This window comes from Patagioenas fasciata, chromosome 4, assembly GCF_037038585.1.
Source record: "Patagioenas fasciata isolate bPatFas1 chromosome 4, bPatFas1.hap1, whole genome shotgun sequence".
Lineage (NCBI taxonomy): Eukaryota > Metazoa > Chordata > Aves > Columbiformes > Columbidae > Patagioenas > Patagioenas fasciata.
The window spans coordinates 10,060,131-10,077,650 of NC_092523.1; the positions used below are offsets into that span (position 1 = coordinate 10,060,131).

Here is a 17,520-nt window from a genome sequence, read left to right on the forward strand (position 1 = left end):
GAGACTTACTTCTGCTCCAAACCAAAGTTGTCCTGCAAGGTTGTCATGGCGTATTTCCTCCGGGAACTTCACACAAAAGTCTCGGTTGGCCCGTTCATGTGGAATGCATTCGTCCATGATTTGGTTTATGATGTTCAAAACATTATCCTGAAGCAAAATACAGCATAGCATATATACTGTTCCCACGGAAATCCCACAGACTTTTAACTTTTAACAGAATTTATTAGTGAGGCAAAAAACAAATAAGACAGAAAACGCAGTATTTAACTCTTATAATCATCACACAAAGAGAGAACAAAGAGAAGAATGTTGCATAGAAAAAAGAGTGGCAAACGTCACTTTTTCTAGTTTTCCTAGAGACTGTTTCTCAGATACACCGCACTTAACTTTGACTACTTTAGTGGGACTTCTGATGAGGAGGCGTGATTTGAAGAGCTCATTACCTTCAGTTATCTGTAATATACCAGAAAATAAACTAAAAGTACAAGTGAATGAGACTTCTCTCATTTCCTCTCAGCAGCCCCAATGATATGCACTTCATTCTTCCCCAAAAGAACATGTGACAGAGCACCCTGGAGGCCTAATAAACTGAATCATATTGGGATCACTTAAAGTCACCCTGGGAATCCCAAGCAGGTAGTCCCAGGCCAAGGGCTGGCAGAGCTGCCCGTCCCCTCAGCCCGGCCACCCCAGGGGACACTGCACAAGTCACAGTTCTAATAACTGCTCTGATGCATGTCTGGACCAAGACAAAGATCAAAGACCTATAACCAGCTTCTTGATATGTAGTAAATAATCTGCATTCATTTATTTGAAGAGATAATTTTCACACACCCCTGCTGGGAACTGCACAGAATTTGATTAACATAATAAAGGTAGATGCAGAGCATGAAAGAGACTGAGCGTTTTCATTAAGGATGTTGTATCTGTCTCATGCTTCTTCCACTATTTGCAGAATTCATGTTCTATTTAAAATATTTTTGAAACAAATCAAACCAAATCTGTCTGTATAGAACTGTTTAACAGACAGAATTACTTAAAGTCCATGCTTTACTATCTTATTTTCCTTTGCATTTAATAAATAAATAAAATAGAAGACAGGAATTTTGAAGAAACCTGCCCCTTTACTGTGTTTCCCATCGAGAAAGACAAAACCTACTTTAGGCACAGAAACATATTCACAGTTCCTCTAATTTCAGTGCAGGCTGCTGTAACTGCTGTTGCCACAAAATAATTGTAGCATTAATGCCATAAGCACAGCTGTCTTCATCCAAAATAATAAATTAACCATTGGCAATATTTATTACACATTGGTATAAAGTATTGTGTTATCAATTAAAACATTTTTATTTAAATGTATTTTTCGCAAGTCTGTCATGAGGTAACACATATCACTTCAATAAAGTTGTTAAACAAACACCCCATACATTTAAAACATGTAATATTCAACTATCTTCTCTAGAAACAAATGTGAAACTCAAATGGTCTGTAGCTCCTCTGTGGCATCACAACACAGGCCATGGCCAGCAAGGGTGAGAAGAGACAAGAAAATGAAAACTGGATTCCCTGACATCTAAATGCTTAATTTTAGAGACCAATCCCTCATTCTCCCAGGTCTAACCTACTGCCAGGATTAGCGGGGAACACTGATCCCCAGGAATGCAAAGGGATGCCCATTGGAGACACTGAGGGGAAAATACAACCGCACAATATTCCCTGGTGGAACTGTTTTAGGGTGAGAAACAGCAGACTAAGAGCAAGCTCCCTATTCGCCTTCCTTCCATTTCTTAATTCCTGGTATTGAGTATCCTTCTCTCATCATTATTTAGCTAGGTCTAACTGGGCAACCAGAATATTTTGAAAGTAGGTCCCATAAGGGAATCAACACCTAAACCACATAGTTCCTGTCCAAAGTTACAGAGCATGATGTAGCACTCATGATGTATCTTAAATCAGTTATCAACGATTTACTTTTAGACCAGGTGCTTTGGCTGCAGCTCCCACTTTATCGCCAGATCAATAAAGTTTGGTATATTAGGATGAAAAAAGCAGATTCCTGTTTTCAGGGAATTAACAGTAGTTTGCAAAGGTCTTTTACCATTGGAGAGGTACAGTGTTGAAAAGCAATCCTGCCAGTTAAATTTTATCAAAGCTGAGGGAAATACAAAACACTATTAGATCAGGGAACTCTGAGAAGAATTATATTTCAATCTGATTATTTCAGATTTTAAATAATCCAATTCAATTTTATTTTAGGACATGATATTCCAATTTATTTTACTTGCCATCAAACTTGAAAATGGGAAAATGTAATTTTCAATCTCTTGCCTTTTTTTTCCCTAAAAAGATACACAGAATAGAATGAGACCCATATTGAAAAGCTTCTCTCCCTAAATGATTTTCTTTTAATTAAATGCTTTATTTTTCAAATGCTATCTCATTTTAAAGCAGCCACAATACAGATTGAATTCTCCTTTTGTAACCACCTAACATACATATTCAAAATTCCTGATTTATCAAAGAACGTGTTATGCAAACAGAGTAAGGCAGCAGGACTCATACCTGGCCAAGGCACTGTTTTGTATTTTTGTTTTTCAAACCATTATACCTGTACTAAGACTGTCAAAATCATCTCAGGAGATAATGATAATAAGCATCATGTAATTTTGTACCTTAATGCAGTTATCTCAAATCAAATATTGCAACTCAAGGCAACAGGATATAATAAAGATAATTGAACTTTTTACAAAGCAAGTATAATACTAATTTTTCAGTGTATCAGTTCTTTACCACCTAAACAATATTTAATATTCTTCATTTCTTCAGTATTCCTATAGCTTCTAGATGCTTCTGCTGCAGAGCACCCAAGATCTACCAAGACATCCCCACGTATGCCAAAATTCCTGAGTCAGTTTTAAAAACCAAACAGTTATCGGGAACTTGTGCAGTACTAGTAAGCTAAACCATAAGTAATTAGAATTTTAATATACGTTTCCCAAGGGAGACAAATCACAGTAGCTCAATCTCTGGACTAGTAGCCATTAGTTGTAAAGAGCTACCTGGCTTCACAAAGGCAGCTGGTTATTCTGTCAAAAAGCTGAGTGTAAAAGCTAATTAACAAGATGAGCAACTCTTCCTGTACACTTTAGTGGTGATACTGGAGGATTAAGAAAAACCAAAACCAACAAAAAAATCCCACCCACCCAACAAAAATCAAAACAAACCAAATTCTCCATCACTTTCCTTCCCTCTTTCACGCCCTCTTACGACGCCTGGAGCAGAGTAACCTATAAAGAAAAGCCAGAATAGTTGCTCCCATGATTTCAAGTCTCAGATGCTCTGAAACTGGACAGATGCCAGACACAGACAATTTCGACAGACTGTCCAGTGCATTGTAAGCAAATTAGTCTTTTCTTTAAAAGAGCCCCAAGAAACATTCAATCTAGTTAATTACAATATTCTGCTTTGTAAGCTAAGAACGAATGGCTTCGGATAGATGGTAGCATCGAGGTTTTGCTCTAATTTAAGCAACAGAAATCAATTAGGTGGAATTGAAGTAGTAAATCTTTCACTTGATCCATCTTTCTACATAAAAGCCACCGGATTTTAATGTATCCTTTGGTGGCTTTATCTGTTATCTCTGGATTCATTTGCATAGCGGGATGAGCCCAGGTTTGTTTCAGCTGCTCTGTTTTCCAGCAGCACACCCAGCAGCCGCTGCCGAGATCCTGCTTTGGGATTTACTCCAAGCCCCTCATTTCCTGGAAAACACAGCTCAGTGTTTCACGAAACGGAGAGCACTTATATTTTATTTTGATAGCAAAGATAATGAGTGCTGGTGAGAGAGGACAAAAAATCAGTTTATTTTCGGCCCAGCAGCAATTGCCCATATACTCAATAATCAGAGCACAAAGCTAACAGCAACCACTGCATTAGCTTTTGGAACAGACACAAAAAGAAAAGCCAATAACTTCATCTTATGCTCTAAAACATATGTTTAGATGAACAAAATGCAGACTTATCTACCCTTTCCTACATGTCCTTGATAAAATCTATGCTGCTCTTACATGCTATTAGATTTGACATGACCTTCTTGAGGTGGTCTTGATTTTTGAGAGAAAGGTAACTTCCTCTGTTGTTCAATATCTCTTTAATACCCAATTTTGAATTATTGGTAAAATCTAGCCAAGGTAACATGGTCTTCGATAATACCACTGTGAGCTTAAGAGATGGTATTTTAGCTCCCTCGACTTCACATTTATAACAACCAGAAGTAACTGATGAACACAAATTAAGGCCAACCATAACGGAAGAACTCATTGTAATTGAAGCAATTACCTAGTGGTCAGGTTTTTAGAGGCTACTTCCATCAGAAGAAACCAATAATAAAGTGGCATACTCACTGATGTAAAGTAACAGGATTTCAAAGGACACCCAAATTTCTGGCTTCAGGAGCCAGCAGGGTCTCTAAAGACAGCTCATCACCCATCACAGACCCAAAGTCTCTCTCCAGACAAGTTCCAGGCTCAGGTTCCATGCTGTCCCTCCAGCCCCCTGGACAGACCCCAATGGTCATCACTGTCAGTCGCTCTTTTTTGATCAGCTATTTGACTATTAATATTTCCCACTGCCAACTTCTAGATGCTCCACTTTCTATAAGTCACTTAGGTTTTTCCTATGTGTGAACTTTAGGCAGTAGCTCCTAGTTCATCCCAGCCCACTTACAGAGTGGTGCCAAAATTCATGATGGATTAAAAAAGGCAACTTGGATCTCAAGCAATTTCAATGCTGTATTGCCCCAGCCCAGCAAGGACGATTGCTGCGGTTTGTGTTCAACTGCAACGTCAAAGCTTCTTTTCCTGAAGTCTCTTGCCAGCGTACCCTCAGGAGGGCATTAAACACTCCAAACATCCCAGGTTTCTTTAGAGAAATTTTCATCGTACCTCCTGCATATACTCAAAATTTATTATGCATGCACTGAATAATTACATCTGCTCAAGTGGAGCGATTGTTACACATGAAGTGGTGTGCTGGTTTGACTGAAAGTGAGTTAATTTTCTTCAGGCAGTTAGAAACCTTTATTTTTTTGTAGCTAGCATTACTTCAATTTCATTTGAGAGCAAGAAGATAACACCCCAGGACAGAGTTAATGTTTTTAATTGCTCTGTTCTGGGAGCCAAGGACATTCTGAGCTCTGCCCACAGGTGTGAGGCAGTGGGGAAGTGGGGCATGGATGGGGCAGAGCTTGACTGACATCCAGGCCGATGAAGGGGAGTATTCCATCCCATTAGTGTCATGCTTCATATTTAACAGAGGGGGTGGAGTGAACACTTGGCTATCATGGTTATATTGCTATCTCGCGTTAAACCACAAGTGGTGCACACCAGCTCGCCAGTTTTCAAAAACAAGAGGTCACAGATATTTGAACACAGTTTCCAATGAAAATGGTTCTTTAACAAATAGGTAGTAGTTACTTATTAGCTAAAACAACATTTTTCACTAAGCCAGTGTGCACTCTTTTGACAAATTACATTTAAATTTAACTTACAACCGTTCTGAGCATCTCTGTCTCTAACATGAAGACCTAATCACAGAATTAACTTCCCTCTCTTTTTACTACTCACCCAAATATAGCTCTCAGTAAACAAAGAGGAATCCCCATTTACAGAAGGGCTGTTTATAACTAACATCAACTTGAGAGACTACATTAAGCACAGCATTATTATGGGGCATCATCCTCTCTCTCTCTGCAGAAAAGAGCATTTTCACGTCTCAATGTAATGTTCCTGATGCTACCATAAGGAAAACAACAACAACAAAGTTTTACCCCTCCACACCAAAAAGCCACTAATATTAGACATGACTGTCTTTGCTGAAGTATAACAACATTTGTACTGAAAGACTGTTCTCAGTACAGAGTTTTTCAGCCAAGTCTCCTGTTATCAGTAAGTGAAAACTTCAGAATTTTGTCCACAGTGAATCACAAAGTCACTGGATAAACATCATGGATACAAACATGCTCTTACAGCAGTGTATACATACTTGAGCCATTCTATAAAGACTCCAAAATGTTCGTCTTATATTAAAAAACAGTTGAAAATAAGCCAGTAAGTAACCTGGTACACTAACATCCCCTTCTACAGTTTCATAGCAACAGAAAAATAAGAGATATTTGCTTTGAATGTGGGTATCTGCTGGAATAAACACAAAAAGGGCTTTCTGCTCCACCAGTATCAGGCCACTGCCTTCCTACTTTGGTACAGGGTACCAAGATTTCCCAAGCACAAAACAATTTCAGCCTGGCACAGAGCTGGCAGCACATTCTTTGCTTTGCTTCAAAGCTGCTCTGCAGAACAGAGGCAACATCATCACGACTTGGTGCCACCTCTGCCATGCCTTTCCCCATCCCAGGGCGAGCATCCCGCATCCCCAGAGCCACAGGGCGAGCATCCCGCACCCCCAAGCACTCCATGCACAGCTGCCATGGAACCGGCTTCCCTCCCGACAGCTCTCTGCTGAGAGTTAATTCCCTGACCTGCAATGTGCAGCATCTGCAACCCTCTCTGCGCAGAGTCTAGTTTCTCCAAACAGCCTATTAGATCCATATGAGCAAGCGGCAACATATGAAAAAGCTTGTTAATATAGGAAACCACAATTTAAGATTATGGTACTACACACTGTTGCGATCCTGTTTTCAAAGCAAAAATATCTTACAATATTCATCACTCCCTACAGAAGATCAAATATGAATCAAAACTCAAAGAAAAAATTCTTGCTTAGTTGACTGAGTTGTACTGATGGTCCAACTTTTGGTCAAGCATTTAATCTTTTTTAGCCATCTTGCTAATCATTCTATAGGGAAAATTAGTACAAGTGACCAAAAGGTTCCCAGCAACAATGAAGAAAAACTCTTAGACACACAAATTAAAAAAAACTACCACAATTATTTTGTTCACTAATTAGAAATATTTATTGCTACATATTCATTTTATATTTAGCTATATTATACCATTGATCACTTAAAATTTCTGGGGGAAAAAAGTTAATTTAAAATCTGCAGTGGTAGCCTGAGACCCAACAGGGAAAAAAAATAAAATTAAAAAATAAAAAAAAAAAATAAAATAAAATAAATGAACTTTTCTGACAGGCTCTTTAGTGTATTTAGCACAATTATATCCAAATTCCTTTTCTTCATCCACAATGCTTTGAAGGACAGTAAAACATCTGGAAGGATCGACAAGCTGGCGTGTTTTCAAAGCAACGTTCCAAGCTTTCACTGAGTTGCAAACCCAACCAGCAAAGAGGTCCCTGACAGAACTGCTGGAGGATGTCAGGCAGCACCGAGAAGACAGCTGGTAGAGCAACACAGCTCACACAAGGCACCACCATGAGGAGTTATAATATGACAAATGTAATCAATTATAAGTTGGGGATGAAACTATAGGAAAAAACCAACCAACCAAACTTGGAAACTCTTTTATCACAGATAAACAGTACAGCAGAAATGTGTATTGTCTGGAATTTAAGGTTAATCTTGACATCACTTAAATTCTTTTCCGTTTCACTTTCTTTTCTGAGCTGGCACTGGCCCCACTCAAATTAAATTGGAAGAGACTGTGTAAAAGAGAATAATTTTATTTAAACAAGGCTCAGCTCACTTCCCATCACTCAAGTGCCCAATCCTTCTTGCACTCATTTCTGGCTTTCTTACATCTGCATCAACTCACTGAAATACAGACCTCATAAGAATCTGCCTATAGCCCACCAGCTCTCTTATATTTCAGAAAAAGCTTCACGAACAAATACAATGCAGAAAATGAGCGTGATTCTCTCCTGACCACAGATCGATGAGTAACACCCAAGCATTCTGATACAACAGAATGGGCTGGAGAGGATCCACTTTCAGTTCCTACTTCTTCCCTCTGCTGTTCAAAATACCTTTGTCTACTACCGTTTCTAAACTTTGGTAACACAAAGGCTTCTTTCAGTCAACTTCTCCCCTCAATCTCAGAAACTACCCTCCTGCCTCCTTCATCGACCTCCACTAACAAAACTAATAGGATGTCTCAAGGGTTGCAAATTAAGCAGGTTCGAAAGACTTGGCTATTACTTCAGCCAAAAGTACTCCTGGCTCAATCCACACTGTTTAACCTTTATATCAATTAACGAAATAACATCAGGAATAGATTCTTGCCTACTTCGAACCAATCATTAGGTTTCAGAATCCAGTGGGAAGTTTTACAGTTCTAGTCTAACTTGTCTCCTTTAATGAGATCTATTTCTGCCTTATGCTACAATAAAACGTTCTTCGAGGGACAGATGCAATCGAACACGAAGACGCTGCACCTCTGATCTGCCTCATTGTGCACAGTGATTACGGAACATCCTCCCAGGCTGCTCTTGTCAAGAATGTTAATGAATACAATTAGTATTTCTTAGATAACTTGCTGTCAATCCACTATGACACTGGCATTGTCCTATGAGTTATTTAACAGCTCTTCACAGATAGTCTCCTCATCAGGGGATGCTCATTAATGCTGACTTTCTTTTCAAAAATTGCTTTCTCTTCAGTATGGATACAATTCAGATAAAGCAGAGAATAAAAGGGCATGTGGTGGGTTTTTTTTCTCCCTAGCTAGAGATTCTTTATTCTCATACCACTTATCAGATAACAGGAGACACCTTCAAGGTAAGTTTCTTTTACACCTGAAATAGCCACTTCTCATCAAAGACACGCAGCAAACAGCACAAGGCCATTTTGCAGGGTAAAGCACTAGACAGCAAAACCAACTGAGAAGTCAGCTCCTTATCTCAGCCACTTTGCAGCTCCTGTTCCCATCTCCAGGCTGCCACAGGCTGCGTCACCAGCAACTTACTCGTAGAGGGGACAGATGTGAACGGTTCCAGCATGCTGATCCACAGCAATCCCAGTCATTTCACTGCTAAAGCTCAGAGGACTCCGCAAATCCGTGCAGCTGAAGATGCGGTTTCCTAGAGGTCTGAAGCTGACCACAGCTTATTTAAACTGGTTGTAGATAAGGATCTATCCACCCACCGCTTCATCTCTACTGCAGGTTCTCCTCCAGCTGTATGTCAGCACTTCTACGTGCACAGCAAATCCATAGGACCATTTGGCAAAGTCCCCTCCACAACCAAGGTTCCAGGTGATCCCAGCCTCTTCATGGCTGTTCGTTCACTGCTGGAACACAAGCCGGGCTCCTGGAGCTCATGGACTGGTGCTGGAAGGATGGACGGACAGACAAGGCTCTGTCTCTTCTGATGGCAGCACAGCCTCAAATCAGGTTAAGCTGAGCTTTGAGGGGGTGCCACACCAAAGTGTGGGGACAGAACAAGGAGAGTGTGAATTTGGAATGGAAAACCTTACTGCCAACAAACCATGAAATTATGGCTAAGAAGCTACGTGTGATAATACAGAAATACATGTTTGTGCAGAATCTTTTATAAACTCAAAGTTTTTTCTATCTTGTTTGCCCATACTCAACCACATATCAAAGAAATAAAGCTAAGAGATTTACTGAAACTAAAATGTTTATAACATTTCTACCAGGTGCCCAAGGGCTTGCTTGAATCAAAGACTGGGCAATCCACATGCACAGCTGCTAAATTTGTCACAGGATTCGGACCAAAACCTTTCAAATCTACATAAATATTTTTTCTGAAACCTTCTATGCATTTCCATTAATACAGTTAAAAAACCTAGCAGTGCTAATCCACAGCACCAGTAGATTTAAAAGCCTTTACCTGCTATGAGAGAAAGAACACGCTTTACATTAAGAAAACCAATGAAAAATCTGATTTCACTGAATACAGTTAATTAAGAGTGATGTTGAAGTTCTGCAGCTGTAGACAAAAGACAAAGAACGGCTACAGTTGTATTATACCACCGATAAAGAGTTATCCAGCCACAGTTCAACCCAAGACCGCAGAGCCCAAACCTCTGGACGACTCTATTCTAACACAGAGTTTTGGGGCCTTGGATCATTTCCATCATCTGTATATTTTAAATGAGTGATTCAGGGATCTCCTAAAAAGTTACATAAAGATAATGCTCCCTTCCTTGTTTAAGGCGGCCCTAAAAATTTTATTTTCTCAATTTTCAAATATGATGTCCTTTTAAACTCTTATTTGCATTGCAGAATAAGTCAGACAGTCACAAATATGTTGATTAGATCTACAGAGAGAAGACCTCACCTTCCAGTTACAGAGTTAAATTATTTTTTCAATCAAATTTGAAAAAGCCCTATGGAGGAAAATATAAATAATGAAGAGGGCTGACACTGAGGCCGAAGGTTTGTAGGAATGTGTAAAAATGGAAAATCATTTTTAATCCCAGTTATCACTCCAAGACAAAAGCAGACGTGACTCCGCAAGCCCGCTAGAATTCATTCTTGTTTACTTACGAGGCTGAATCAGACCTAAGCAGAGAGAAGACTAAAACACACCTTCTCACAGTATCAGAACAACTCTAAAGCAAAAATTACAAGAGTTTACATCAATAAGACAATCTCAGTGCCTCAGTTGCACAAATCAATTCAACAAGCTTTGCAGCCTAAAGATGATCATATACGCTCCCACATGCACTATAACACTGTTTTATTATGAGTACTACATAAGTGGAACAACAACGACTTCAGCAGCAGCTACAGATACCCCGGGGCAACTGAGAAATCAAAGAATATAAATATCTGTTGCTTGGTATTTGCTGAGGTAATCTTCATGCGCAAAAACTTTGAGAAATCAAAGTGTATTCTCAGGGCAAAACCAAGAGTTTACTGTGTACATCATATGGAAGTATCAAGAGCACTACATTTTTAAATTAAATTCTGGGATTCTTTTTGAACTATGGAACATGGGTGAGTATCGGCATATAAAAAGTCAGCTTTATTTGCTTCACAGCTGGAAGAACCACGTACTTGGTGCAAATCTGCTGTTATTCATCTCAACACTATGTCTGAAAGTGCTGAAAAAATAGCACTGCTCTGTAAAAAATGAAAATCCAGTAGGAGAGAGTAGATGGTATAAACAAGAAAGTAAGCATTGCTAACCAACACAGCACACTTTCTGCAGAATTCATTTCACGCAAGTGTTTATTTCCCCAAGCCTTTCAAATGGGAAGTTTTTGTGTGCAAGTCGTGCAAGAGCTTGTAGTGACAACACCTGCTCTCCAGTGAATCACAGAATGTCAAGGATTGGAAGGGACCTCAAAAGCTCATCCAGTCCAATCCCCCTGCTGGTGCAGGAACACCCAGATGAGGTTCCACAGGAAGGTGTCCAGGCGGGTTTGAATGTCTGCAGAGAAGGAGACTCCACAACCCCCCTGGGCAGCCTGGTCCAGGCTCTGTCACCCTCACTGAGAAGAAGTTTCTTCTCAAATTTAAGTGGAACCTCCTGTGTTCCAGCTTGATCCCATTACCCCTTGTTCTATCATTGGCTGTCACCGAGAAGAGCCTGGCTCCATCCTCCTGACACTCACCCTTTATATATTTATAAACATTAATAAGGTCACCCCTCAGTCTCCTCTTCTCCAAGCTAAAGAACCCCAGCTCCCTCAGCCTTTTCTCACACGGGAGATGCTCCACTCCATCATCTTTGTTGCCCTGTGCTGGACCCTCTCCAGCAGTTCCCTGTCCTTCTGGAACTGAGGGGCCCAGAACTGGACACAATATTCCAGGTGTGGTCTCACCATGACAGAGTAGAGGGGCAGGAGAACCTCTCTCGACCTACTGACCACCCCCCTTCTAATCCACCTCAGGTACCATTGGCTTTCCTGGCCACAAGGGCACAGTGCTGGCTCATGGTCATCCTGCTGTCCACCAGGACCCCCAGGTCCCTTTCCCCAACGCTGATCTCTAATAGGTCATTCCCCAACTTATACTGGAACCTGCCTCATCTTCCCCATCAAACTTTTCCTTATCACAAGCTGTTTGCATTCCAACCACTTCAAACTTCTTTGAAGCAATACTAACTTGCCAATACATGTAACGCTAAGAAAAATCAACAATTATTTTTAAATTACTGTCTTAAAGTCTCGATTTTTTTCCACCAAGAATCCCATGCTGCCATGAGCTAATACACATTCTCTCCAAAGCATAAGTTTGTGGCAGAAGATTGTCCCTATATCTTTATACCACCAGAGGAACCTGGAGTTATCACTGAACTACTTAAGCTTCTCCTTCTCTCTGGCTAATTGTAGAGGCACAATGACTGAACATGCTACCCTGATGGGTAACAGTTTATTTTCTTCCCATCACCTTGAACTCCAGCCACTCAGTAGTTTAGTGTTAAATTATATACAAACAGTAACAATAGGGCAGGGTTAAATTCATCTGTTCTCTTAAACGCCAAAATACTTTGTAATCCCTCCTATAACAACATGTAGAAGTCCTTGTTGTGCCCAATGCATAACATATATGTTGATAAACAGCTACAGGCTTCCTTTTCTTTAATGAAAACATATGACACCTTGGCACATGAGAAAACAAGGTTGCACAAAATTCCACAAAATATTCATACTTGAAATACATATACAGAGACAGTGTTACAGCATTGGTGTTGTATCCCCTGAAAATAGATGAAATGGTTAACAATTTATGCATTATTTCATACAGAAAAAGCCAGCCTTTATTTTAAGTCCATTACAGTCACAATGAAAATTAAATTCCACTGCTGAGAACAGCTTTTAAAAACAAATAATTTGCTCTCTTGTCTTTCTTATCATACCAGCATTAAAGAAAAATTAAATTTAAAGAAGTTTTTTCTTATATGGTTAAGTGAAAAAGCTTCTAACAGAAACTATTTAATCCGCAAGTACAGAAATCTCTCCAAATAAATAATTTGCACATATTGTTAATCTTGCTAACATGGTGCTACCTGGTGCATATGGAGGAAAGAAGGCAAACTACAGCGTATTTAAGTCTTGAGACTACATAAACCATTCAGTGGCTGATACTGCAATTTATCCTTCATTGCAACAGTGAAAAATCAAAATTAAAAGAAGCCATGTAGCAGAGCTGACAGCAATCCTCTGATGGCACCACTGAACAATGTGGAAGAACTATAAAGCCCCTGATAGTCAGACACGTCACATTACATTAATTCCTACAGAACTGGATCTGGTAGAGTCTCATACTTCCCAAGTGCTGAGAAAAGTCAGTTTTAAAATAACCTGGTTCCACTGTCCTCATTTAGCCTTTAAATGCTCTGGGAATTACACCTGTGTGTCCCAGGTCCACTATGCCAATGTTCAATCAAGACACCAACATGTCCATTTTTCTTAATATAAAAAGTATTATCTAGAGCAGCTAATCATACATTAAGAACTTAAATATCACATTATCTTTTTAAATAGAATATTGGAAGACTTCATAACCTCAGAAATTAAGAGCCTCCTACAGCCATGTTCTCCTTCACAAAGAAGAAAATGCCACATTTTTTAATATGAACAAAACTTGTGACACCTGGACCAAAAAAAAGCTGCCACAAGAATCCCGTTCTAATTGAAGTATAGTTAAAATATTAATTGTGCTCTCCTCATATCTCCTCATGCTTTAAATGGATGGCTACCTTATCTTCCAAAGACAGTGGTCTTCCATAAGAGTTGGCATGTGATGAATGGGTCACCATGAGCAGATGGTGCAGCAGAACCTCATGTCACAGTCCCTTCGATAACAACCTATGCCCTCCCCAGCATGCACTATTTAATATAATCACATCCCCTTATCCCCTTTTCACTGATAAAAAATTAATTGTATTTTCTATACAAAGATAAGTTCCCTTTTCATTATTTATCAACTTGCCAGTCTAGCTTCAGTTACACTCTTGTGCATCATTGATTGCCACCTGTGTTGTCATTCCATGCTACACCAACTTGTATTTATTTTTAAATATATATAAAATTTCAGAAGTCATACTCTGAAGATCCTCTCCATTTCCCACAACAGAGAAACCCGTCCATGTTCTATGACAGAGTTCACTGCAGCTCACTCGTGGTTCTCCTCTCTGTACTGGGCATTTCGCAAACCCTGCAACAACTCCAGCATTATGTGTGATGGTGGTGGTTTTTTTGTTTATTTGCTTTGAATTCAAGAAAAAAGCAATCTAGAAATGTACCCATGTGCATGTTGCAAGGCAACCAGACTGGTTTCCCTGTATCAAGCAGAAATTGGTAGCTACCTCCTTAAGTAACCCATTGTCAAACAACATCACTGGTTCAATGAGACACTAAAGAGCATTTGATGAAGAGTCTCCCTCACTTTTAGACTTGTCTTATCCATCCAACTCCACTTTCAGAAAGCAAAGAATGTTTTTAAGCGTTTAAGATATACAAAAAGCATATTTCAAAGATTAAGAGCATTCAACAAGGTCAAGCATAAGGTCCTGGGCCTGGGTAACCCCAAACACAGGGGCTATGCAATGAGTGGACTGAGAGCAGTCCTGAGAAGGAGGACTTAGGGATACTGGTGGATGAAAAGCAGGACATGAGGAGGCAATGTGCACCTGCAGAAAGACAATGGTGTCCTGGGCTGCCTCAAAAGGCCGAGGGAGGTAATTTTGCCCCTTTGGTCCACTCTGGTGAGGCCCCACCTGGAGCCCTGTGTCCAGCTCTCTAGTCCTCAGTACACGACAGACATGGACCCACTAAAGACAAGCTGAGAGAGCTGGGGTTCAGACTGCAGAAGAGGAGGCTCCAGGGAGACCTGGAGCAACCTGCCAGTATGTAAAGGGGACCTACAAAAAAGACAGACAGGGACTCTTTATCAGGGAGTTTAGTGATAGGACAAAGGGTAAGAGTTTTAAACTGGAAGACTTGGATTAGCTTTTAGGAAGAAATTCTTCACTATGAGGGTGGTGAGACACTGGAACAGCTGCCCAGAGAAGCTGTGGATGCCCCATCCCTGGAAGTGTTCAAGGCCAGGCTGGATGGGGCTTGGAGCAACCTGGGCTAGTGGAAGGTGTCCCTGCCCATGGCAGGGGGTTCGAACTAGATGATCTTCAAGGTCCCTTCCAACCCAAACCTTTCCGTGATTCTATGATTTCCACATACCACTCTGTTACAGAGGAAATTCCCCAGATGGGCTCCCAGCAGCATTGTATCCTCTCCCATCTTATTGTTTCCCACAGGCCATTTTTATCTTCTTTCCACACTCCACAGTCAGCTCCTTCAGCCTGTAGATCTGAACCACTCTAACACATACTCCTTTACAATAAGGGAAAAGCTTTGTTTTCATTGACAGTTGAATCTCATCTCATAGTGACGCTTTCAGTTGTTAAATTGGGCTGAAATACAGAGATATGTCTGGTTGAAACACAGAATTTTTGAAAATTTTCATCACATATTTTATACTGCTACATAAACTGAGACAGACAAGTGATAACACAACACTGAAATATGCTTCAGTTTTCTCTACGGAGTCAGATTCCTCAGCAACATTAACTTATGCTATGACAGATAATGAGGTTCAGATTCACAGATCTCTGCTCTTCACCCACTACACAGAGGAGTGACCTACACATGAAGCAGCCCACTAAAGGCTACGTTTTAAAGCCTGATATTACAACAAACAAACTGCTGAGAGTTGACTTGAAAATGTTGGGCTGCCAACTGCAGTAATTCAAGAGGTGCTTCCCAAGTCGGCGGATAGCAGGAAGAGAGTGAAGAGCCAATATAATGTGCTGCCAGTCAATGCAGTGCCAGTCACTCCTACCAGGGAGCCAGAATCATGTTTCACAAAGATAATAAATTCCCCATTTCACCGCTCTGTGGTTCAGTGTGAGGGGTAACACAGCCAGGAGAGTCCGTGGTTTGCTCCAGGTCAGTGCTCTGACAGGGGCAAATTCCTTCCTAATGTGCTTTAGCAGATCAAATTACACATTGCTGAGGCACAATCTGCAGTTCAAGGAATAATTTTGATAAAACCATGCTGGGAACTGACTCATGCTCTTCTGAGACCTCGTTACTATACAGAGAGAAATAATTCTCTAGCGTACTAAAACAGCAAGCAAGTACTATGATGCTAAAGCCACTTTCACAATGCGAAGTACCGATGCATGTGTTCCAAGTCCTAACAAAATCTCTGGGTTAGAAACAAAGGGGTTTTTTACTGTTTCATCTTAAATGAAACCAATGAAGTTCTGCAATACGTAACCACGAATCTAATTCCACTTAAATGGCTGAGAAATTGTTTTAAACCAGTTTATCAACTCAAGTAACAAGATAATAATCAATGTGAAAATAGCAATGATCAAGGCAAATTAATTTAGCAAGTGACCACAAATATATGAGTCATTAATTAAAAAATATACATAACGTAACATTACTTCTTATGAAATTCAACACTGTATGATGTTGGGAGCAGCATAGGAAAGGACACCTTATTACGCCACTGGTATAAAAATACAGCAGGGGAAAAAACCCCAGAAGCACCAGCACTGCATATTACTCAAGATTCACTGAGGCAAACATGTTTTCCTTAAGAAAAAAACAAACAACAACTTGCCCTTTTTATTACCATAAATCAAGTTCAACAAACCAAAGTATGACATGCTATCTACCCTTTTTTTCCATTTAAGAAAAAACTACACAGCTTCTCATTGTGCATCTCCACACACTTATTGCTCATTTCAACAGACACCAGTAGAGGAATAAGTGTTTTATTCTGTTAGATAGATATTAACCACATGATAAATGCAAGATACTGTATTAATAGACATGTTGCTAGAATATTGTACCACTGACATGCAAACACAAAAGCAAAACAAGAGATGTCATTTTTATAACAAGCTACCATAACGTTAATGTGAAAGTGAAAAGTGAAGCTTTGAAAACCATTGCCTTGATTCCTACTCATAGATACATGCCACTCAGCATCATGCTATACAGTCAGCTCACGGCATTAGAAATCCAAATTGCAGAATCTTCGGAAGTTTTCAGAAGAGTTATTTTACTGTAAAAAGTGTGATTTTTATCATCAAATAGTACTAAGGCAAAACAGTGAAAGACAAGGTTCAGAGCTGCGGTTCTTCACTAATGGGGAGTCAACAGCCTGAAATTCTCTGCACATCCATGGGAACAGCACAGTGCCCCCACCTTCACCTCGCCTTGACTAACACTGCTGGTTTTGTCAAGAAAAAAAACATTTAGAATGTTGTCCTGGTTTTGTTAAAAAACAAGTTTCTCTTTTAGTGAATTTGCCTGTCGGCTAAAGCCTTCATATTAGCTGCGTTTTCCTGGAGAACCAGATACATGTTTTGGTAAACACAGCAATGGAATGCAAACTTATTGATAAGCATGGATGGATATCTCGCGAGAGGGGCAACAAGAAACTGGTGACCAAGAAACTGACCAACTGTGTATAACATTGCATTCATGTGAATACTTCATATAAAAGTGGGAGATCATGAGGATCTCGTCCCTTTTCCTCCTTCTTTTCCCTTCTGCTTATGGCTGACATTAGGAGAGGACCTTGCTAGTCCTCCCTGCGAACTGAGGCCCAGTGACAG

At 40.0% G+C, this 17,520-nt stretch overlaps 1 protein-coding gene across 4 annotated transcripts in view; it reads right to left on the minus strand.

Annotated features, from left to right (window-relative positions):
* ZFYVE28 (zinc finger FYVE-type containing 28) overlaps positions 1 to 17,520 on the minus strand; it is a 163,811-nt gene that overhangs the window by 59,750 nt on the left and 86,541 nt on the right. For 2 of the 4 annotated variants that reach the window (XM_071808488.1, XM_065836903.2), the window contains exon 3: positions 10 to 147. In XM_071808488.1, the coding sequence (XP_071664589.1) occupies positions 10 to 147 (138 nt within the window). Of the gene's footprint in view, positions 1 to 9; positions 148 to 17,520 lie in introns of those variants that run through there. The other 2 variants (XM_071808490.1, XM_071808491.1) reach the window with 2 other exon arrangements.